General features: G+C 36.7%; 1 protein-coding gene across 1 annotated transcript in view; it reads left to right on the forward strand.

Annotated features, from left to right (window-relative positions):
- Uggt (UDP-glucose-glycoprotein glucosyltransferase) overlaps positions 1 to 24,778 on the forward strand; it is an 820,111-nt gene that overhangs the window by 56,849 nt on the left and 738,484 nt on the right. Inside the window, exon 5 of the mRNA XM_090386735.1 lies at positions 16,064 to 16,176. Within this exon, the coding sequence (XP_090242861.1) occupies positions 16,064 to 16,176 (113 nt within the window). The remainder of the gene's footprint in view (positions 1 to 16,063; positions 16,177 to 24,778) is intronic.

A 24,778-nucleotide genomic window follows, 5' to 3' on the forward strand; every position in this document is an offset into this window, starting at 1 on the left:
ATCCAAAAATACAATAAGTTCCTGACATGTAAGAGATATGTTCCTGGACTCTTACGTAAGTTGAGTTTTACGTAACTTGGGAATGACTAAAAAAATATATTGCTACTATATTCCTGATATGCCAAAATTACAAAAACCACATAATATCCTCAGAAGAATGAAGAAAAATAGTTATATATTTTTAATTAGTTGAATTAAAAACTTTATCTGGGGACAGCGGTGAAGTAGCTGGAGTGGCACATAAGAAAAGAAAACATAAAAGAAAGATAAAATGCATGTTATTGTACTGTAAAAACTGATTTATATTTCGTAGCCTTGGTTATTATAGTTGACCTCATTGGTGCTGATCGCTTTACCGCTTCTCGTATTCTGTCTTTCTCCTTTATTGTGTTCACCATTGCCACTGACAAATCTGAATTCCGCATGATGCTTGTTAATGTTGCCGCCTCCGTAGCCAGGTGGGAAGGAGCAGCAGTGCATAGCACCCGCTTCTTGATTAGACCGGGGTTCGAGCCCGTCACCACCAAATACGTAGGATGCGGAAAGGTCAGGGAATGATCACCGCATATCTCCTGAGCAGTATGGCCTTAGTTGCTAATGCTCCTAAAAAACCAAATAACAATAACAGCTTGTTAATGTTTGGCAATTTTCATACATCCTTATTATTTTGATTTTCTGATCCAACTCAATCACTTTCCTTTTCTTGATAGATTTACTAGGACCACTGTCACTTATTCTCTTAGTAGGCACCATGATAACAGTCAAAATTAAATTTTCTGAAAAGAACTTCACAGGATTAAGGCGAAAACTCACTATTATCACCCCATGCGAGCTCACATTTTACTAAAACACATTTCTGGAGGTCACTGCCACAAAACAATAAAAACAATTTGCATATGATTAAAGAGGCCTGTGCACTCTGGATACATTATCAAAACTAAAATTACTATAATATAGAGCAAAAACGGATACAAAAATAGATTGTGTTCCTGGGAATGTATTCTTTTCTGATGGGCCATTCTTTCACAATATAATGATGTGGATACATACAAACAATTTGCACTTTCCGGGTTACTGGACTTTTCTGTTAGTGCATCTAATTATAAACAGATAGTAAACTCGATCTTATTGCATTTGTGATAATACCAATAGCTGGAATTCTGTGGGTTTTTAATATATAGTGAAATGTGTGTCCCCCTTCACTGAAATCTTCAGTCATATAAAAATATATATATATATATAAAATGTAACGTAAATCCGAACTATATAAGTTGGGGACTTATTGTATCGAAAAATGTTCTACAACCTAAGTAAAAAGTTGATAAAAAAAAACGAAAAAACTTACTACTTGCATATACAATATGATGCTTCCCTTTTATTTTTTACGATTTGGATTTTAAATCATTATATTTAAAATCAACTTTTTATTTAGCCTCCCTTTATGTTTTTTAAAATGACGCATATGGTTTGGTCACCAACGTTATAATGGTTCTTTAGAGATTTACCAGATGTGCTGTTTTCAAACGTTTGAATAATTTCAAGTTTTTGTTTAATTCTCTTGCATTTGCCCATCATTTTTGCGATTTCTAAACAAAAAAAAAGATAAGTACTATAAAAAAAAATTCTGACATTGCTGATATAAATAACGAAATAAAATTTGTCGTTTTGCGGGTGATGGAACACAACAATTGACACAACACACTAAAACAAACTAAACATTTGTTTTTTGTTTTTTTTTTTAGCAGCGGGTGTGAAGGCAGTGGAGTTTACAAGATAATAGGCATAATAATCTCCTAATGACGACTTATAACACAGTTTCTTGTCGCTCATTTACGACTTGCAAAACATCTGTTTATACCTATTCTAGTTATTACTTGAATTTTATGATTTCAGGTTTTTTTTTTTTTTTTTTTTTTTAATTTGTAATCTTGAAGTGTCACAGTAAATCGAATCTGCTGTATCTGAATAAACATGTTCAAATTTAATAATTCTTAAAATTCTGTGGTGTGCAATAGAACAATAAACCACCTTTCATTAAAAAAACAAACAAAAAAAAAATGGCATGTGATGATGGAATGAGTGGATGGGTGAAATGAGAAGGTTTTTTGCCTGATGCTATATAAGCTTGCTTTCTTGCTAATGCTAATGAGTAGCAGCCTGCAAAGCGAGTTACTGGGAATTTCAAGGGCTGCTGGGGGGTCATCATGGAACAAGTAAATATATAGGTTATGTTAGGGTAACTAAGAGTAAGAATAGGTGTATGTATACCGATGAGCCAAAACATTATGACCACCTACCTAATATGATGTTGGTCCTCCACATACAGTCAAAACAGCTCGTACCCAGCAAGGCATGGATGCTACGAGATTTCTAAATGTGTCTTGTGGTATCTGGTACCAGCATGTAACTAGCAGATCCTTTAAATCCTGTAAGGTCCGTGGTTGAGACGCCGCAGATCGGAGTTGCTGTTCCAACACAAACCACAGATGCTCAATGGAATTGATGTCTGTAGTAGAGGCGTATGTACAACACCCTGCATACACATCAAGAATTCATGGGACACCTGGTTCCTGGGCAACAGCGATGCTGTCACCCCTCTCACTTGGAACCCACCGCTTGGCAAGTATATAGGTACACTGCATTCACTTAGACGGTAATTCGATGTCAGTGTGGATAAACATCGTGAGTTACCAACTTTGAAAGCATGACATTAGTGGGTGCCCAATGCATGGGTCACTCTATTGCAGAGGTTGTACAGAAATTGCACTATCCCTGTTGAACAGTATCAGGAGTGTACCGGGAATATGCCATTTCCGGAATAACATCTCATTGTGGACAGCGCTGTGGGCAGTGAAAGTTGGTGGATGAACGTGGCTGTTGTTGCCTGTCTCACATTGTTTCAGCCAACCGGAGAGTGACAGTGGCACAGGTCACCGCTGACTTCAACGAGGGAAGTGCCAGAAACATCTCCATCAAGACCATCAGGCGATCATTAGCTGCGATAGGTTATGGGAACCGCTGACCAATTAGATTCCCATTGCTAACACCGCAACACAGGACTCTGTGCCTCAACTGGGCGAAAGACCATTAACACTGGATTTTGGGATAATTGGGGACTGTTCTCCTAGTCCAGTGTGAGTCCCATTTCCAGTTATTTCAAGTAGATGGGAGGGTGCATATCTGGTGGAAACCGCACAAAGCTATGGAACCATCATGTCAACAAGGGACTGTTCAGGCAAGTGGATTGTCGGTAATGGTCTGGGGCACCTTCAACTGGCAGATGTTGGGATCTCTGGTATGATCCAGATAATTGGGGACTGTTCTCCTAGTCCACTGTGGGTCCCATTTCCAGTTATTTCAAGTAGATGGGAGGGTGCATATCTGGTGGAAACTGCACAAAGCTATGGAACCATCATGTCAACAAGGGACTGTTCAGGCAAGTGGATTGTCGGTAATGGTCTGGGGCACCTTCAACTGGCAGATGTTGGGAACTCTGGTACGTCTAGACGCATCTCTGAACGGTCCAGGTTACATATCCATCTTTGCAGACCATATGCATCCCTTTATCATCGTGCACCCAGCCATGGTGACTAGAACATTAATTAAATTAATTAATTTTCTGTTTATACTCCGGCACAACAACCACGTCAGTAGAGTTTACAATAAATCGTCAATACAAATATTTATCGTATTTAGTAGTCACGGGCTTGAACCCCGGTCACTCAAGGAATGCGTGCTATGCACTCTCGCTCCTGACCACTTGGCTACGTCAAGCCTGGTTCAAAGAGCATTCCACAGCTTTTATCACCATGGAATGACCTCTCCATTCACCAGACATGAAACCTGTGAAGCATCTTTGAGTGCTGTGGATAGTGGGCAGTGAAAGTTAGTGGATAAACGTGGCTGTTGTTGCCTGTCTCACATTGTTTCAGCCAACCGGAGAGTGACAGTGGCACAGGTCACCGCTGACTTCAACGAGGGAAGTGCCAGAAACATCTCCATCAAGACCATCAGGCGATCATTAGCTGCGATAGGTTATGGGAACCGCTGACCAATTAGATTCCCATTGCTAACACCGCAACACAGGACTCTGTGCCTCAACTGGGCGAAAGACCATTAGCACTGGATTTTGGGATAATTGGGGACTGTTCTCCTAGTCCAGTGTGAGTCCCATTTCCAGTTATTTCAAGTAGATGGGAGGGTGCATATCTGGTGGAAACCGCACAAAGCTATGGAACCATCATGTCAACAAGGGACTGTTCAGGCAAGTGGATTGTCGGTAATGGTCTGGGGCACCTTCAACTGGCAGATGTTGGGATCTCTGGTACGATCCAGATAATTGGGGACTGTTCTCCTAGTCCACTGTGAGTCCCATTTCCAGTTATTTCAAGTAGATGGGAGGGTGCATATCTGGTGGAAACTGCACAAAGCTATGGAACCATCATGTCAACAAGGGACTGTTCAGGCAAGTGGATTGTCGGTAATGGTCTGGGGCACCTTCAACTGGCAGATGTTGGGAACTCTGGTACGTCTAGACGCATCTCTGAACGGTCCAGGTTACATATCCATCTTTGCAGACCATATGCATCCCTTTATCATCGTGCACCCAGCCATGGTGACTAGAACATTAATTAAATTAATTAATTTTCTGTTTATACTCCGGCACAACAACCACGTCAGTAGAGTTTACAATAAATCGTCAATACAAATATTTATCGTATTTAGTAGTCATGGGCTTGAACCCCGGTCACTCAAGGAATGCGTGCTATGCACTCTCGCTCCTGACCACTTGGCTACGTCAAGCCTGGTTCAAAGAGCATTCCACAGCTTTTATCACCATGGAATGACCTCTCCATTCACCAGACATGAAACCTGTGAAGCATCTTTGAGTGCTGTGGATAGGTCCATTCAGGCTTTGGATCCTCAAGCATGGATGGAAATACCTATGGAACACTTTCATGAACTAGTGGACTCAATGCCTCGTTGTGTGACTGCTCTTATCCAGGCAACAGGTGGGCCTACCCATTACTAGGTTGGTATCCCATGATTTCTGTCCACTGTGTACCTGTTTAGCAGAGATTGTTAAATAGGCCATATGATTCTGTCAAACAGTATGCATGGAGCATTGTGGCCATTTTAATGTGTAGAATTCTCCTGGAATTGTTTCCCCCACAGTAGCATTAAATGCAATTTCTGACCACTGATGTGGTTCTTTTCTATCTGAGTTCTTTTTACATTGTCTAATGCAAAACACACACACACGGCCGTGGGTGTCAAGTGAATTTGAGGTGAAGCATTTCCACAGTGAATTATCTAGTGATCTTTCTCAGCGATAAAAGGTTTTTTTTTTTTTTAACTTATATCATTTTATCTCAGCAGTTCATTTATAAACTAGTTCTATACTTGAAAAATCAATAGTAAGAACAGAGAAAGAAAATTCATCTTTTTTATTACATGTATTGATTTCTTTTCTAACCAGCTAACTCATCTAGTCACTGGGAAAGTTAAGCCTCCCCTCCATGCCCAGGGCAAAAAGGAGCTAACCACAGATTATAACTATCCTGCACTTCAGCATCCTTGGCACTTATCTGGCAATGCCAGCGAAAGCTGACCATGAAACTGATTATGACATAACAAAGTCAAAAAGACTGCTTAAAGACACACAACAGCAGGAATGCCCATCATTCTTTATCTTACAGTCTCTATCAGACCAATCTGAGCAGTCTTATTTTCATTTCTTATACAGAGAACAGAGAAAGAAAATTCATCTTTTTTATTACATGTATTGATTTCTTTTCTAACCAGCTAACTCATCTAGTCACTGGGAAAGTTAAGCCTCCCCTCCATGCCCAGGGCAAAAAGGAGCTAACCACAGATTATAACTATCCTGCACTTCAGCATCCTTGGCACTTATCTGGCAATGCCAGCGAAAGCTGACCATGAAACTGATTATGACATAACAAAGTCAAAAAGACTGCTTAAAGACACACAACAGCAGGAATGCCCATCATTCTTTATCTTACAGTCTCTATCAGACCAATCTGAGCAGTCTTATTTTCATTTCTTATACAGAAATGCTTAGAAAATGTGGATTCACCAAAAATGGTTAGAAGACTCGGATCTGGTGATCTATGGGTCAAAACTGCAAGTTGAAAACGTTCGGGGACTCTGCTAAAACTATGAATGTTTGGTGGAATACCCATGCAGGTTACCTCTCATGTAAAGTTAAATGCCTTAGCAATTACTCCATCGGAGTAATTGCTAAGTGGGACCTGTCGAACGTCACAGAAGATGAACAGGTCCAGGAATTGAAAGACCAAAAAGTTATACAAGCCAAACACATTATTAGAAAATATGAAGTTACTCCCACATGCAACATCATCCTGATATTGGATACACACCTAACTTACCATCCAGTGACAAAACCAGCTATCTGAGCTGCTGAATATGACCATATATACTGAATCCTATAGGACACTACAAGTGCCAACAATTTGGTTACTTGCAAATGGCTTGTCAAGGAGATACAGCCCGAATTGTGAGGCAAAGACATATATGCAAAAGGACTGCAATGCTGAAATACCGCACTGTCCAAATCGCAAAGCTCAACATCTGGCCTACTCCAAATCCTGTGAACTCTGGAAAACGGAAAAAAAAATTCGAAAATACAAGGTAGACTGGAAAGCAACAACACAAAGATATCAATCAACGGCAACACAAACTGAAGTCTCATTCCCTCCCCAACCATATCCATTGCAGACTGGGTCTGATCAATTCTCTCATTATCCACAAAACAGACTCCTAGGGAACAGAAAGTAGTAGACAGAGTCAACAATACTCCAGTGACAGTTACACCAACTACACCACAGACACCATCAGATGTTTAAAAACTGAAAATTGATTCAACTCCAACTAAGAAGGCACACAGTATTATCTTAATTAATATGGATATCAGTAAAGGCCTCCTTAGCCGAGTGGTCAGGAGCGGGAGTGCAGTAGCACACGCTCTTTGAGAAGACTGAGGTTCAAGCCCCTGACTGCTAAATACAGTTGATCTATCAACTTGCACTGGACCAGCAAGGCAGATTATGGTCTATTTCCCTCAGCATGAATTGTTGAGGAGGCTTCGATCCTGCAGTGGGTTGATAATGGCTGCAGTTTACCTTTTTTTTTTATCAGTAAAAATGCCACTCAACTCACATGAACCTGCTCCTAGATCTTCATGCAGAAGGGGTGTCTTCACTGGCTGCCCAATCTTTCCAAGTAGGGAGAAGGTGAAGATCATTTACCATAAATAAGACCCTTTTAATTTTAATTCTTCAGTGGGGAAAGAAAACTTTGTTAAATTTAACCCCTCTAAAACTGTTTTGTCTTATTCTGACTCTTTTTTTATGCCTGGGCGTAAAAAATAGTTAGAACCATGCTTGTGCACCAAAACCAAATAATGCAACATATCATACAACGGAACTGTAGAGCAGCAATATTGATGACATTCCCAGGCTAATCAGCTGTTATCATCCTGTGGGTGTTTGCCTATAAGAGGCACATAAGTACGTAATCTCCAATTTTTCAAAAATCAAAAGTTTGCAGCTGTGCACACTGAAAATTGTTCAGAGTGGGATAGTACTATAAGCAGGATTGTTGTAATGGGAGTTTACTCTCTCTCTCTCTCTCTCTCTGTCTATTCGTGCATGGGAGCAAGCGCATGTGTGTGTTTTCCTTTTATGGATGGCTACTACTACTCTTTCCCCTTCAAATATACATATTTCTCCTTCTCCCACTCCTCTTCCCTCTCTTACTTTCCTTTATTGGGTTTCCCATCAGTGTCTGTTAACTAGTGATATATTGGCTTAGATATATTGTTACTCATCTTTGGATAAATTTAATGGAAAAGTTTGGTGAAATCAAGCAGTTCATCTTGATGTATCGAAGGAGTTCTCTCTCTCTCTTCTGACTATCCACTGCGAGTGATGGTAGATGGCTTGCTTCTGACTTCTCCATTAATAATGGTGTTCTCCAATGTATATTAATGGATTAGTATATTAATAACCGTCTTTCGCTGGCTGTAATTTTTACCCATAGTTCTACTGATGATAGCATATTACATTCTTCAGTGGGGGAAGAAAGCTTAGTTATTTTTAACCCCTCTAAAACTCAGTCTTGTCTTATTTTTTGCGAAAAAGAGTCAACTGCTCCTTTGCTCATCTTCGACAACACTTGGATTTCTAGACAGGATCACATATCTATTGAGAATTATGCTAACTTCTAATCTCTCTTGGCACGAGCACATCACAAATATTGCTTTCTTGCATCCAAAAAACTGGGTTTTCTTTTTTGCTCTTGGCATTACTTTTCTTCTAAACAGCTCACTTTGTACGAATCTCAAATCCACCCTACCATGGAATATTGTTCCCACATTTGGGGTGGTGTCCACAAAACACCTCAAACTTCTAGACCAACTGTCACCAAAGATCACCAACTGTATGCCCACAGGAACTTTGTTGCTCGCTAAAGGGTTTTCAGATGCCCGCATGAAAAATACTCATATTTTAAAATAAGAATACACAGAGAATGAAACAATTTACTAAACTCACTTATGCCCTACTTGTATTGAAGATAAAATTTGTTTTGGAACTGTAAAATGAATTTATCTTAATTAGCTCAAAGCAGCCAATTTCAGCTGATCCACATCAGATGTTAGCTGTTTTATATAAAACTGGAACACTTTTGCCTGTGTTACACTAAAAGGCAATGAGAGCGAACAGTTATGCTGCTAACACAAAAAAAAAAAAAAAAAAAAAAAACCACTACCATGTAATCTTCAAATGGCGTCTAACTTAAGATGACTAATGAAGTTTGCAGCAACAACTCTATTTCTATTATCTGCTATGCTTTAACTGCATGTTTCCAGAATTGAAATTGAGAAATTACTCAAAGTGAGCATCCATTGCTAGTACTATGCCCTCACTCAGATTTAATTTATATTAATCTTTGTTACCTTTTCAGTCTTCTATTTATTGCCTTAATTGTTCTGGATCCTGTTCAGCAACATACTCTATCATCTGTTTCTTTGTAAATATGAATTTACAATCCCATTTATTCAATGAGAATAAATTTGGTATATTCTTTCTTTTTTTATTAGCATCTGCAGTCTAGTCTATGATCATTTGTTAAACAATAATACGACCTCCCATCTTCAGATTTCCCTTATCTCTCAATGCTTTCTAGGTTTGGTTTTATTTTTATGTCCTATATAACTGGGCATTTTCTTGAAAATTTAACAGTTTTATATCTTAAAATAAAATCAACCGGTGTTTGTCCTTGGTATTTTATATCTTATTTTTAGGTGGACCCCCCAACAAAGAATGGTTTAATACGAGCAGAAAAAGGGAAAAATAATATCATTTCAACAGTGAATGGGAAGAACAATTCGGCTTTATCATATGTAATGGAAAGTGTTTGTTTATTTTGTCATAATTCTGTAGCAGTAGCCAAGAAACTTAACGTTGAGAGGCATTTTAAAGTAAATCGCAAAACCTTTGACACAGACTATACACAACTCTTTTATAAGGGAAAGCAAAGTTTGTGCACTCAAATCTGAAATTGCATTTCAACAGTTGTTTTTCACTAAGCCTATTTAAATCTCTTCAGATATAATGATATCTTTCAAAATTACTTATGTTTTTGCAAAAAAAAAAGTCATTTGAGGATAGAGAAGTAGTTAAAGAAGTGATGTTATCTACTACAGATTCCCCTTTTAAAGGTTTCAGCAATAGGACAAGTATTATTTCATTGATTAAAGATTTGCAACTATCTGCTAACACTAAAAAGGAGGATAGGGAGAATTTAAAAATTTAAAGTTACAGTTGATGGGTGACCTTCACAACTGTGCCTACTATTTATTACAATTTGATGAATCCACAGACACATCAGATTCAGCTCAAATTGCAGTCATAATTTGATTGGTTTTTCATGATAATTCAGTGAAAGAGGAGCTTCTAACAATTCCTTCATTGAAAGGCAAACCTAGAGGAGAAGATATTTATCGAACATTTAAAGATTATGCTTCTGAAAACCAAATTTCTCTCCACAAGCTAGTGTTAGTGACCACCAATGGTACGCCTATGATGGTAGGTAACAAGAATGGATTCATTAGTCTGTGTAACAAAGATACATAATTTCCGGCATTTATTACATACCACTGTATTATCCACCAAGAAATACTCTGTGCAAAAGTGATTCGTTTGAATACAGTAACAAAAATTTGATAGTATAACCAGAATTATGATGCTCAATACGTTCTATGTTGATTTCAATACAGTTGATTCCGATTATTTGGGATACATCGGTCCTGATTAAGCAGCTTCCCCAATTATACGAAGTTTCACGTAAATAGTTAAAAATACAGTGAACCCCCGCTTTACAATTGGTTCACTGTATAATCAGATCATGTTACGATGGAATCACCATAGTAAAGTACCATTCACTATACGATGTGTAGTAAGCGTCGGTCATTGTGATCACGTTTGTGAATTGAATTTTAATTCTATTAAACAGTGATTCTAATTAGCAAAAATAGGAGGAATATTATCCTCAGGCTATAAAAGTAAAGATATAAAGCACAAATTTATCCTTTATTACCTTACCAATTAAAAAATTAAATGATACGTGAAAATTGGAAGAATATACGTGATAATGAGAATACTTAATACATACTGTAATAGGTATATACTAACTAGTTGACATTTCTGTTCACTGACATTTGTGGGTGGGGGTTAAAATTTAAAGCAGTAAAAAGGTAAACAATCAATAACAAAGAACAAGGCACACACAAATTGCAAGTAACACGATATGTGCAAGCAAGTTAGAATGGAGTAACAAGTTACGAAGCTTTAAAAATAGGAATGAAGAGAAGATTCTGAAAATTAATTTTTTTATATAATTGAAGACTCCATGGAAGTGTAAACACATTTCACCATAATAACGCACAGAATTCCAGCTTTTGATATTATCACAAAATCACTATTTACTATAGTAAATAGTGATAGATATAGTGATATCTACTATACAGGGTTATTCACTACCAGTGCGACAAACTTGCAGGAGGTGTAGGGGGCACAAAGACTAATCGGAATCACATAGCATTGCAGGGTCCGAAATGCCTTCGTCATGTGGCAGAGGACGTTGAACTGGAGGTTGCGTGAACAGCGATCCCGCTGGAAGTCAGCATTTGCGAACCGTTTCTGTTGAGGAAACCAAGTAGCAAAAGTCCTCCGGAGTGGATAATCCGCAGGCTCCAATGATTGGACACATTGCAGATGGTATGAACTCATTTGGTTTGTTGACAGTATCCTCCATACAGTGGATTGGGAAATACCATACCCAATCGTTGGGCGTCTCCGTAGCCAGGTGGGAAGGAGCAGCAGTGCGTACCACACGCTTCTTGATTAGACCGGGGTTCGAGCCCGTCGCCACCAAATATGGAGGATGCGGAAAGGTCAGGGAATGACCACCGCATATTCCGGAGCAATATGGCCTTAGTTGCTAATGCTCCTAAAAACCAAACAACAACAACAACAACCCAATCGTTGGCCTATCACTCGAGTACTCGTACTCGGATTGCCTTCTGCAAGACGTAGGACATTCTCCTCATTGTCTGGCATCCTCGTCGTTCGCTCTCGATTCACGGTACCTCTCGTGAAACAACCAGTCTCACGTAACCACACGTGAGACTGGTTGTTCTGTGCACACGTGCGAAATCTTATGATGAGGAGCATGCCTGTGCGGAAAATGTTCCTGGTACAAGCACAGAGCGGCGCGCCCGTTACAGTCCGCAACTCCATATGCAAGGTGCATGTTGGCCAGTTCAATGTTTGAATACTCTTCCATCCTACTGCCTCGGGAACTGGTTAGCAAATGCTGACTTCCAGCGGGATTGCTGTTCACGCGACCTCCCGTTCAACATCCTCTACCGCATGACAAAGGCACTTCGGACCCTGCAATGCTATGTGATTCCAATTCATCTTTGTGCCCCCTACACCTCCTGCGAGTTTGTCGCACTGGTAGTGAATCACCCTGTATATATATATATATATATATAGTGATATTTACTATATTAAATATCATAAATAGTAAATTTACTATTTATGATAGATTGCTCTAACAGAAAAGCCCAATAAAACAGTGACTGCTAATTGTTTTATGGTTGTGACCTCCAGAAATCCGACCAAACCATGATGTACAGTCGGAGACCATCGTAGGGTAATCGGGGCAGTAGACTCCAATGCTGCAGTCTCCTGCCCCAATTGAAAGGCACGTTGTCCCAATTAAGCAAAATAAACCCTGGCTATTTTCTCGATTGGGTTCTGTTCTTTAAGATTTGTCCCAAATAAATGGCTGCCCCGATTAACCATTGACCCAAATAACTAGAATCCACTTTATTTGTTTTTTTTTTTTTTTTATGAAAACCCCAAACACGAAAGGTATCAAAACCTATAGTACTTAGTACCGTGCATGGGTTGAAAGAGAAGTATGGGGGGATGCCGGAAACTTTTCTCTAGAGACTAAACATGGGTTTCGCCACTTCAAGCCTCCAATAAGCAAAGTGGTGGTATTGCACCGGTTGATGAGAGTCATCTACCACCTAGTACTGCCTGGTAACATAAAGGGCCGGTAGTCCTCCATGTGGTGTGTGGGCGCCACACCTCGACCCCTGCTTACATTGGTTCACACATGGGTGGTCACCCACCATGTACTGCCTGGTAACCTATAGTACTTAGTACCGTGCATGGGTTGAAAGAGAAGTATGGGGGGGGGGATGCCGGAAAATGGAGGTTATACCCAGTATTACTAACACTCCCACCATCATGAAGGTGCAAGCAGAGGATTTGGCTGTCATAGACCGTCCGGACTTCGCCAAAATTGTGTGCACTTGACCTGAGTGTACTTGGGTGCACTTGACTTGATCTGATGTGTATTCAACGTTTACATTCATATATGATGAAGTAATGTCCAGTGAGAATAAAATATCATTATTGTAGAGTCTACAGTCCTTAAGGTTATTAAATAATGTATCATTTTTTTTTATCCCAAATTGTATCGCTAGTCTAAAGGGTTTTATAACACCATATACATGTGTGGCTAAGTTTGAAAATGCTGAGTTCCTGTAAGAAATGATGGGGCAAATAGGAAATCTGCTTTTATGCAGTTTTTTAGCTGACCAAAAAGTGCTGAGATGTATGTTCTGGCCTTCAATTCCTTTAACTGAGACATAGTAATGTAGTCATTTTTCCGATACGTGGTTAACATTTTATTGTACTGATTGTGACCAGATTTGTAAATAATACTGGGTCTACTTCAAGACGAGTGGAGGTATCTGATATAATTGAGTCTAACTTGTTTGTATAATCAGTTTTATTGAGTATTACAACTGTATCTCCTTTATCTGCTCTCTGAATAATTGTCTTTATTTTCCCGAAATTCACATAAAGCTGAACTTTCGTGTCTATTCAGTTTAGGAAGTTGCGTGTCTTTTATGTTATTCACCACTTGGTTAACTTTTTGAATAAATAAATCTTTTTGTGGAACATTACGAAGTCCAAATTCAATATCTATTCCGAACTGTTTTTTGGGTAGGTTGCTAGGTGGTAAATTATAATTTAATCTTTTGAATAAAAGTGAAATCTGGTCCTGTGATAGCATATACATGGAAAGATTTGTAACCTGTTTATATGTTGGTACTTTGCGTATTGGGCAAGGGGGGTGTTCGAGAACTAGCTGAAGTATTCTGATTGTGTGTTAGCATGTTGTACGCATGTCTAGGGTCGTCAGTGAACTCTTATGCACTTGGTCAAACGCTTGCGAGAATGTGTTTGAACTCGTATGAAACCTGTCTTGATATTCACAATAATGTATTCAATTTGTTAATGTGTCTGTTTTTTATTTCTGTGACCTGTGCTTCACATCGCAAATCTATGGAGGTCTTCAATACAGACCAATTGTTTGGACGAAGATAATTTTTTTTAATTTGTCGCAAAGTTTCCTAACCTGGAAAAGGTATTTTAGTTTATTAGAATACTAAGATTTTAAAGCAAGTTTAACTAAGTTACATAATGTTTAACTATATTGCTTTATGCTTGAAATTTTATGATTTAAATTGAACCTGGCAAACTTTGGAACAATGTTGTTTTGAAGGCAATATTTTAGGAAAGAAATATGGTAAATTTGGGCCGAGTATCTTAGTGTTAATTTAATATATTTTTGCAGCAAGATGCCTGTCATTCTCCTATATCAAATAATACACCAAAAGATAAACTCCCAATGGCAGGGTTCATGGAATAGATAGACTATTCCATGAACATGAAACAAAAAAATTATATCAATTAAAGCCTGTAATTGAACCGTGGAAATCTAGTCTGTGCAGGAATCACAAGGAGGAAATTGTTCTTGCCCGGACTCACCTAGGACACAGTCATCTGACACATTCATATTTGCTGAGGGCTGATGACCCTCCTATGTGTGAGTCCTGGGACACAGTTTTATCAATTAGACACATTTTAATTGACTGTCCAGATTTTAGCAATACACGTTTTGTCACTTTTATCCATCTGACTAAGCCTTATACATTCAGTCAGATTTTATCCGACAATGACAATGTGTCTGCTCTTTTTTAATTTTTACGCCCTATTAATTTATATAAATGTATATAAAATCCTGAATATATATATATATATATTTAATACATATACCGCTTTTTACCATTATATGATTTGTGATGGGGATAACTTTTTTCTCAAAGGTTACCAGAATTTATATAAATTTTAGGCTTCACTAAATTATTTTGAAAATGAAGTTTGAATAAATTCTGGTAACCTTTGAGAAAAAGGTTACCAGAATTTATTTATACCTCTTTTTTAAACTGGTATAATTATCTCCTGGCATAATAGCCTTTGATGCTGGTATTGCCATTAAAACCAAAACAAACAAACAAGCATCAAGATATTCAAAAAATCTCCTATGGCTGTGTGTATTGATAGGTTATGCCTGGAGAGGAAAGAAGTGAATGAAAGAGTTTAAATGAATTTGATAGTATAAACCAAAGCTGTGATGCTCAATATGTTCTACGTTGATTTCAATATTTGTAGAAGATTAAGAAAAATTGAAAAAAAATTTACATTTAAACTTTTTTTTTCTAATTAATTTTTTAATTGTGTTCAATTGATTTTTTAAATTGTTTTCAATTGATTTTTTAAATTGTTTTCAATTTATTTTTTACTGTAATCATTTTGCATTAATGTTATATTCATTTTAATTTCTGGAGAGTAGTATATGGAAGCGTTCTGCATATCATATTGAGGTAAATTTCTCTTATTCTACAAATATTGGTAACAAATATAAATTCCATCAGTTAATTAAGCTTGCAACATAAACTTTTTAAATCTTTCTTGAATCTTGAGTATTCAGACTTGATATTACACATCAAAGTCCAATGATTAAATAGAGGGAAGATTATTGAAAAATTTTGCAAGTTGCTTCCTGAAAATCAAATATTTCTCGAATCCAGAAATGAGCAATACCAACAACTTAATGACCACATTTGGTTACTAGATTTAACATTTTGAACAGATATGAATCCGAAACAGGCTTCACTAAATTATTTTGAAAATGAAGTACGAATGTCCTTAATGAACTTAAAGAGCAGTTGAAACCCTATTTCAAAGATTGTCTGTGTTTTTACAGATTGTAATTTTTGCATTGCAGTGCAGTTTGCAAAAATGCAACTAACAAGTATTGCATTTTTGTGATTAAAAGAAAGGGGAATTAATATTAGTGATTGTTAATCACTTCCTGACAATATCATTTATATTTTTCTCTCAAACATGCTGTCAGTGTTTTTATTTCCATCACATAGGGGACATTACTAAACAATACTAATATGAAAGAATAGCAAGTATAGATTAAGAATAACAAAAATTACATTTAAAATAAAATATCTAAGTTACAGTTAAAAGCAGTCTATAAAATTTTGAGATGTTGTTAACAGAATATTGATTATATCTTTTAGATAGCCCAAAATCGCAGACTTCCTAATGATTGTGAAAGTGTAGTTGAAATTAGCGGGCAGTTTTCTTGTGACCTTAATAGTTTGAAAACATTATTTCATGCAGACATGGAAATGTAAGTTGTTATTTATGAATATTTATATTATATTATAGTATTTATAAGTGAGCAGTTATGTGTTCCTCCCCCCACATCAATTTTTAGTCATCAGTTAAACTCTTGCTGAATCTTATTTTTATTATAACAATTTTATTTTCATCCAGGCCAAAATAATCCTTGGACAGGTGACAAACTTTAAAATCCTGTTGAGATGGCAACTTTACTGATTGTCCAGGCAAGATCACTTTTCATTTTGCCAAATAACATTTTCCAAGATGGTTGATATCGCTTAGTTGCAATATGGTGGTTTTGAATTAGTCAAACAAAAATTCACTATGAACTTTTTAGTGACTCTAATATGCATAATATGTAGTATCTGTCTCATTGATTTTTTAAGTATTCTTAACTAAACCTCTTCTCCCATCTAAATAGGATTCAGATGGCTGATTTTATTAATGTATGTTCTGATTCTTTCAGCTATATTTCATAATCAACATGATAGATTAAACCAAATTTGTACACATTATATACTACATCATATTCATGATATAATCAGGATATTTTGAAAAAAACTTGAAGTATATAAAGCTAGCTGAAACGATCATTTATCCTGTGCAGCTTCTGCCTTTGGAGAGTGCAAAATTTGTAAAGTAGAATCCAGTCAAATAAGGATGCATAATGTAAAAATTATGTAAATTAAGATTCTCTGCCAGGGCCTCACCTCACCAGGAATCACAAGGCCTCTATGAACACACACACACACACACACACCATTTACTCCAGAGCTGTACCTGGGTTGAAGAGCTTTGACTGTGTTCTTTGATAGTCTCGGTCACCAAGTACTTAAAGTATGCTTGATTCTCATCTCAAAAATAAAATAAGTTATGTACCAAAGCCCTGTTTTTAATTTGAGCCATCCTTAAATCAAAACAATTTTTCCTTAAGAAGTAATGTAATGAACATTGTTTCTTATGAAGAATATCTGTGTACTTAAACATTGTACATTATGTACAATGTTTAAGTACACAGATATTCATTTATGTACATTCTTATGTACATTCACACATAGTAAAAATTAATATATTATGCAGTAGGAAAAACAAGGTAACATTACAATTTATTTGTCTTCAGTCGTGGAATGGGCTTTTGTTGTAGTAAGATTAATTTAGTTGGAATCAGAGGAATGAATTTCTATTCACTCCTTTTAAAGTCCTTTTAAAGGATTTCGCCTCAGGCTCTTACTGTTGCAAGAACTTCAACAGTCGTGCCGGTTGTTTATGGTTGTTTTATGACCTCTAAGCCTTCAATTTTACTGAATGCCTCTGCCAACATTATTCTGGTGTTCCCTTCTGTTGGAGTTTTTGATACCTCCTCTGAAACCTTGTTTTTTGCTTGACTCTGTCGCACCTTCCCAAGCTCAACTGAATCCTCATTATATTGAGTCTCATCATGGGAATCCATCATATTGAACTGATTTCAAATTTTGATGATACTATTAATGGTATTTTTCAGTCTCTTCAACCCAAACAAAATCATTCACAAATAATGAACGCAGATTTTTCCAGGGTGAATTTATAGTTGTGTTCTTCACCTTCTGTCAGATGTGTCCAACGGTTAAATTCTTTCCAGAATTCCTTAAAATTTTAGGATGGTCTTATTTTTTAGATTTCAGTGCCTGAGAGAGATTCCTGTGAGTGTTGATAACTTTTGGCTATAATATGGACTTCTGTTGGAAGGAAGAAACACATCATTAATATCAGACTGAAAATCATCTGTATGTGGTTGGATGTCTAGGAGTATCAGTCAAAAATAGCAAAGGACAGAATTACTTGAAAGGAATTCTTTCCTTTGCATAATAAATCTTCACTTATGGTACAAAATGTTTCTAGAAACATTCTTTGAAATTTTCAAGAAACATGACACCTTTTTAGACGCATTAGCATATGTGTGAAGTGGCAATTGTCTTCATCTCTCCATCCGTCTGTCTGCGTAATAACTCTACTACTGGTGGATGGATTGTCATGAAATTTTGTTTGCCTCTTGGAATGATTTGTCAGACCATCCCAGATTTAATTAAAATTGGATAAATAGAAATCTGGCAGTTATTTCTTTATTTTTATTTTATTTTATTTTTTGTTTTACATATTACATAAGCTATCCATATATCATATGCTATTGTAGTTGAGCACTGGATATTATGTTTTTTGCCAAATGCTGATTGGAGAAATGAATGAGTAATGTAGTGGATGTCAGAAATGAAATGCTCTCAGTTCGTTCATAAAAATCGTTTTTTGCAGTTTTTTTTATGAGTCACAAATTATTACTATTTGCTAATCTTCCTAAAATATAACACATTGCATACTGATGTATAATGCATTTCACATACTGAAGTGTTACTCTTTGTTAATGAAATGTAGCACACTGAGTAACTTGTTATTACATCCAAATTTAGTTACGTCTCAATGTGTGAGACATTTCACAGTGATAACGAGCAGTGGTGTAACTGAACTTGCTGCCTCGCCACCCAATAATAAAGTTATGCCTTTATTATTGTGATTTTAGTACCTCTAAAGTCAGACATGCTTTTCATGTCTTTAGATATACTTCTTTCAGGCATTTTTCTCCAGAAGAGTCCTGTTTCATCAATCTTCTCGTCCTTCAAATTTCAGCAAATGTTTTGATAAAAGCTGTTACTGCTTTATCATCATCATTGGTTGCTTTACCCATCATTTTTATGTTATGCAAATCAGCTGTCTTTAACCTTTTTCATGTGAGTTTCTGAACATGTAATATCAAGTGTATCTATGCACGTGATTTAGAATGAATTTCATGAGAAATTTGGAAATTTATAAAAATGGAAAAACTACGTACAAATGTGCTTTTATTTATTAACTTTTTTTCTATATTAACTATATAGCTCAACATTACTGAGATTGTCAATAATAAAATCAATTTCTTTAAAAAATTTAAAAAAAAAATTCAAAAACTATTAAAAAATTTAAATATTAAATTTGATTTTTTATTATTTAAGAATTACCTTTTCTTAATTTTTATTTGCAGTAATATCCTCTATTTTTATATATGTATTATTTGACTTAATTTTATCAACTTACGGATCCAAATTGGAATATTTTTTTCAATTTCAGCATGTTCTACCTTTTTTGAATCGTGTTGAAAGGGCATACATTCCTATGCTTATTTAAAATCAGAGTAGGAATACTAGGGGGGTAGGTGACTCATCAACCGGTGCAGTACCACCACTTTGCTTATTGGAGGTTTGAAGTTAAGTTCCGGTCAACCCTGCCCCATCTCTTCCATCATGCAGTATGACTGATGACTTTTGAGGTTATGATGGACATCATGGCGAGATCCAATCTTCCTTACATTTTGAGTGTACAGCTGTAAAACAGTGTTCGCAGGCCAGCCGGTAGTTAGTACACTGGACTGAACCTATTGGTAACTCTTTAGGAGACTTCCGGATCAGCTAGTGTATAATCTTGCTACCTCTACTCTGCCAGATAGTGACTGGAAGGAGTTAGAGTATGCGGAGAGCATTGTCGAGGCCACATTATGTCAGGGATCTGGGTATATTCTTACCATATGTACGCCATATCCAAATATTTCATTACTTCATGGAGCATGTCCCACCCCACACTTTTTTTTACTATTGAATACACCATGAATTGTCAAACTAAGAGTAAGCTTATCTGCGAAAAGATCTAAACTTCCCAGACACTTCCTAGTTCATTTCACAAATGTACTTCGTCTCAGTTCTAATCTCAATGATGCCCATTTCCACCTTGCAGTCTGCCAAACCCATGTACTTTTTCTGACAGAATCTCAGTTATCGGTTGATTCAACTACTGCTCATCTCAGTTGCCCAAATTATTCGCTGTATGATTCCTTTCGTCTCAAAGGTGGTACTTATGCATATGTCCTTTCCAATATTCCCTCTCAGAGACTTGGTAATTTGGAATCTCCTTTTTTTGATCTTCTCTGGCTTAAAATCTCTGTCTCATTGTGTCAAATTCATCTGTTGTCTGTACTGTTCTCCGAACTCTACTAATCATTTGGAGCTCTTTGACTTCCTCTCTCTGCAACTTGAATTTCTCCAGTCCAACTTTCCTAACAGTGAGGTAATTTTTCTTGGTGATTTTAATGTTCACAACTCCAGCTGGCTTCCATTTTCTAGTCACACCGAACCAGCTGGTCGAGATGCTGAAGTTTTTGCAATTACTAATGACCGTGCACAGATTGTTCATTTACCTACAAGACTACCGAACAATCCTAATTATAAAGCCAGCATGCTTGATCTTTTTCTCACGAACAACCCTTCTAAGTACACGGTCGAAGTGAGTGGTCCTTTAGGCACCTCAGATCACAACCTGGTGATTGTCTATTTTCCAATGGAGCTTTTATCTCATGGCTATTCCCAACCTCGTATTGTTTGGCATTACAAGAATGCAAAATGGGATGACCTACGAGATTTCTTTTCTTCTTTTACTTGGTTGGATTACTGTTTTTTCAAAACTTCTGATCTCAATGTTTGCTCAGATCGTGTCAGTGAAATTATTCTTGTAGGAATGGAATCCTTTATTCCAAACTCCACTTTAAAATCTTGTCCTTTATCTTAACCTTGGTTTTCCAATAAATATTGTAAGGCTGTTTAAGAGAAGAATGTTGCATAACGTAATTGGCTTGTTTCCATTTCTTCAGTTTCATTTTCTGCTTACACCGAAGCTCGCATCAATTGTAAAGCAGTTATTAATCAGTCCAAACTGGATTTTGAACAGGCTAAGAGTAGAAAACTTGCTTCTTGCCCTAATGGTAGCTGAGCATTCTGGTCTCTTGCCAAAGTTATTGGGTGCAACTTTTGCCCATCTCTGCTCCCACCTCTGTCAAAACCAGATGGTTCTGTTGTCACTTCAGCCAAGGATAAAGCTGATCTGCTAGCATTCCATTTTACTTCCAACTCATGTATTAATGATCTTGTTAAAACACCCATTCCCAACCTCCATTCAATGCCTCCTGTGGTCATCCGTCAAAAGGATGCCAGAAGGATTTTGATGAATCTTTGATGCTAAGAATTTCCAGGTCCTGATGGTATTCCTCCACTTGTTCTCAAAACCTGTGCTCCTTAACTTACTCCTGTACTTTGACACCTTTTTTCACTTTCTTATTCCAAAGGTGTTTTTCCTTCTGCTTGGAAATTTGCTCATATCCAGCTAGTTCCTAAAAACAGTGACAGATCCCATCCAATTATCGTCGTATTGCAAATACTTCTATTCTTTCTAAAGTAATGGAGAAATCAATTAACCGCCAACTCTACCTAGAAACCTTCCGTCTGATCAACGATTGCCAGTATGGATTCAGTCAGTGTCGATCCACTGGTCATATTCTGTCTTATGTTACCCATTTATGGACAAATTCAATGGAAAAGTTCTGTGAAACACAAGCAGTTGCTCTTGTCATCTGAAAGGATTTCGATTGTGTTTGGCATAAAGGTCTTCTAAACAAGCTTCCATCTTTTTGTTTGCCAACTGTTTTTTGTAATTGGTTATCCAGTTTTCTCTCCAATTGCTCACTGAGGGTGATGATAGATGGCTCTCTGTCTTCTAACTTCTCCACTAATGCTGGTGTCCCCCAAGGTTCAGTTCTTTTTCCCACTCTCTTCCTTTTGTATATTAATGACCTTCCATTGGCTGGAAATCCTATCCATAGTTTTAGCCGATGATAGCACATTGAATTCCACTTTCCATTTTGAGAAACCTTGCCCTGCTCAATCAGCTTCAACTTCTCGAAAATCTGCTACCAATTCCTTAAATGCCGATCTCCAGTAATTCTACAGTGGGGCAAAGACAACTTAGTTGATTTCAATCCTTCTAAAATTCATTCTTGTCTTATATCTCGCAAAAAAGGATTCTTCTGCTCCTATTTCTAGGCAAAATGATATGTCTCTTTTGGGGATTACTCTGACTTCTAATCTCTCTTGGCACAAGCACATTACAAATATTGCTTCCTCTGCATCTAAAAAACTTGGTTTTCTCTTTTGCTCTCGGGATTACTTTTCTTCCAAACAGCTGTTCATATTGTACAACTCCAAATCCACCCTACCATGGAATATTGTTCCCACAACTGGGGTGGTGCCTCTCTCAGGCTTCTCGATTCCTTTCAGAAGAAGGCAGTTATGTTAATTAATGACCTCTCTGACAGTGTCTCCACTTGCTGTCTCATAGACATACTGTTCTGCTGCATGCCTTTTCTACAGATACTTCCATGGGCACTGTTTTTCTGAATTGGCTTCTATAATTCCCACTCTCTCTTACAAAACAGTCTGAACACGTGCCGCCACCAGACAACATTAATTTACTGTCTAACTTCAAACTCACAGAACCAACTTTTCATCTTCCACGTTTATTCATTCAACTGCTGTTTTATGGAATAAATACTTCCTTCGTACGTATTTCCTGAAAATTACAGTCTGCAGAATTTCAAGTCTAATGTCAACAAATATCTTCTTTCATCTTCTCAACCTTCAACCCAAGCACTGTACTAAGTAATATAGGTTCTAATACCTATCGTTTTTGGGGTTTTCATTAAAAAAAAAAAAAAAAACTATGAATTCATTAAGCCATTGACAAGTTCCTGATATTATTTTCCTATTTGGGAAATCAAGGTCACTTTCTATTATTACTAATTCATTCTTATTATCCATCTTATTGTAATTGGTTATGGAATTAGATTTCTTTAGGTTTTCCCTCCTTTGGGCTTTATATGCTTAATGTTTAGTGTTTTCTTTTCCAGTTTCATTTTTATGTGTAATATTCTTTCTGATTCTAGATTATATTGTTCTTTGTTTTGTTTTAATGATTCGTGTTTTAAAATTCCTACCCCTTTAGAAGCTCTTTCAATTTTCTGCACTCCATTATATTAATATATAATTTTTTATATTAATTATTATACCTTTCCCTTTATTTTTAATTTCTGTTCGTGTACACATCCTAATTTTTCTGTTTTCTAATTCTCCCACTTTCTTCTTCTTTCCCATTAACTGACCTTACATTTTATGTTCCTACAGTTACTACTCCTTTCTTCATAAAAGAGTTAGCAAAAGTTTAAGATGCTGAAGTTCATGACAGGAAATATGCATTTAGTCAAAGCTTAATAAAGAGACAGCACCAGCACTTACCTCCTAATCCGTTGTTGTTATATGGATCATAAAACAGTAGTGTGAGAAATCATTGGTTAAACTAAAAACGGTGTTTAAAAATTGTGTTAAGGAAAGTGTAGTTTAAAAAGAGTAATTGAAAAAACTTAGCCTAGAGGAGGAAGGGTGCCATATCGTCCTGTAGTTGTCTGAATTATCTAAAATTAAAGTTAAAAAAGGATTAAGGCCAATAGTCGAGAACGACGGGCTTTCGATAGGTTCATCTTCAGTTGGCAATAAAAAGAAGAGGGAAAAGGGTTGCTGCAGATCTTAATTACCTGAAATGTTATGCTGGGCACGTGGTAATTTAATTCGCGTGATATTCCAAATGGTAGACAAGGTAACTGGAAGTTTTGTGTTTAAGACATCAAGATCGGAGTTGCGTTGATACCATTCTATTACGAGGGTTTTGTATAGAAGGAGTTTATAATTTGAATTTAATTTGATGGTATCAACTGAGGTGTTGTGGTTATGAGTGTGTACACGTTGAGACAGTTCAGTATTTCCTTGCTGTGTTCGAAAACTATGAACGTGGTAGTAGGCACGTGTGTTTGCGATGGTGGATGATCCAAATTTATTAGTAGTGCTCCCGATGTAGCATGCGTTACAGTCAGGTTGACATTTGATTAAATAAACTATGTTGTTGTTGTCTTTAGTGTCATAAATGCGTGTTTCTTTATATTTATTAAAAGGAGCTCTTAACTTATTATAGGTAGAAAAAAATATAGAGATATCAGTGTTAGTGAAGATAAGATGTAATCGTCTAGCGATTTTGCAGTGGTAAGGGAGAAAATGCATGGGTTGGATTTTTTATAACTGGGTTTAGAAACACTTAAACTACTAATCTTACTTTTAACAGTTGAAATAATTTGTTGGATTAGTTTGATGGGATATTTTCTGGATGTAAATTTTTCAGTGAGATATTTTAGCTCGAAAGATAGCTCATCCTGTGATTGGCAGTACTTGAAGGCATTAAAAACTTGGTTGTAAAGAACTGATTTCTTTACACTAAGGGGGTGATGTGAGAGAAAATATAGATATTGGCATGTGTTGGTTTTTTTTCTGTAGATTTTTGTCTTAAGCCTGTTATTTTGTTTATATATGGTTAAATTAAGAAAATTGATTGCGTTATTAGTTTCTAGTTCTAAGGTGTATTTTAATCTTGGGTGTACTGAATTAAAACTGGTAAAAAGATCGTTAATGGTGTTTTGGTCTCCGATTATTAGAACATCATCTGCATACTGGATGTAAAGTTTAATATTTACTGGAAAAGGTTGAAGGGTCTGATGTTCAGCTGTGGCATGGTATATTTCAGATAAGGGTGCTGAGATACCTAGGCTCATAGTGAGTTCGAAAATGTGTTCATATACTTTATCTTTAAAATAGAAGTGTCTAGCTTTAATTAGTACAGTA

The sequence above is a fragment of the Mastigoproctus giganteus genome, chromosome 1, assembly GCF_048544385.1.
Source record: "Mastigoproctus giganteus isolate SK-2022 chromosome 1, ASM4854438v1, whole genome shotgun sequence".
In the NCBI taxonomy this organism is placed as follows: domain Eukaryota; kingdom Metazoa; phylum Arthropoda; class Arachnida; order Uropygi; family Thelyphonidae; genus Mastigoproctus; species Mastigoproctus giganteus.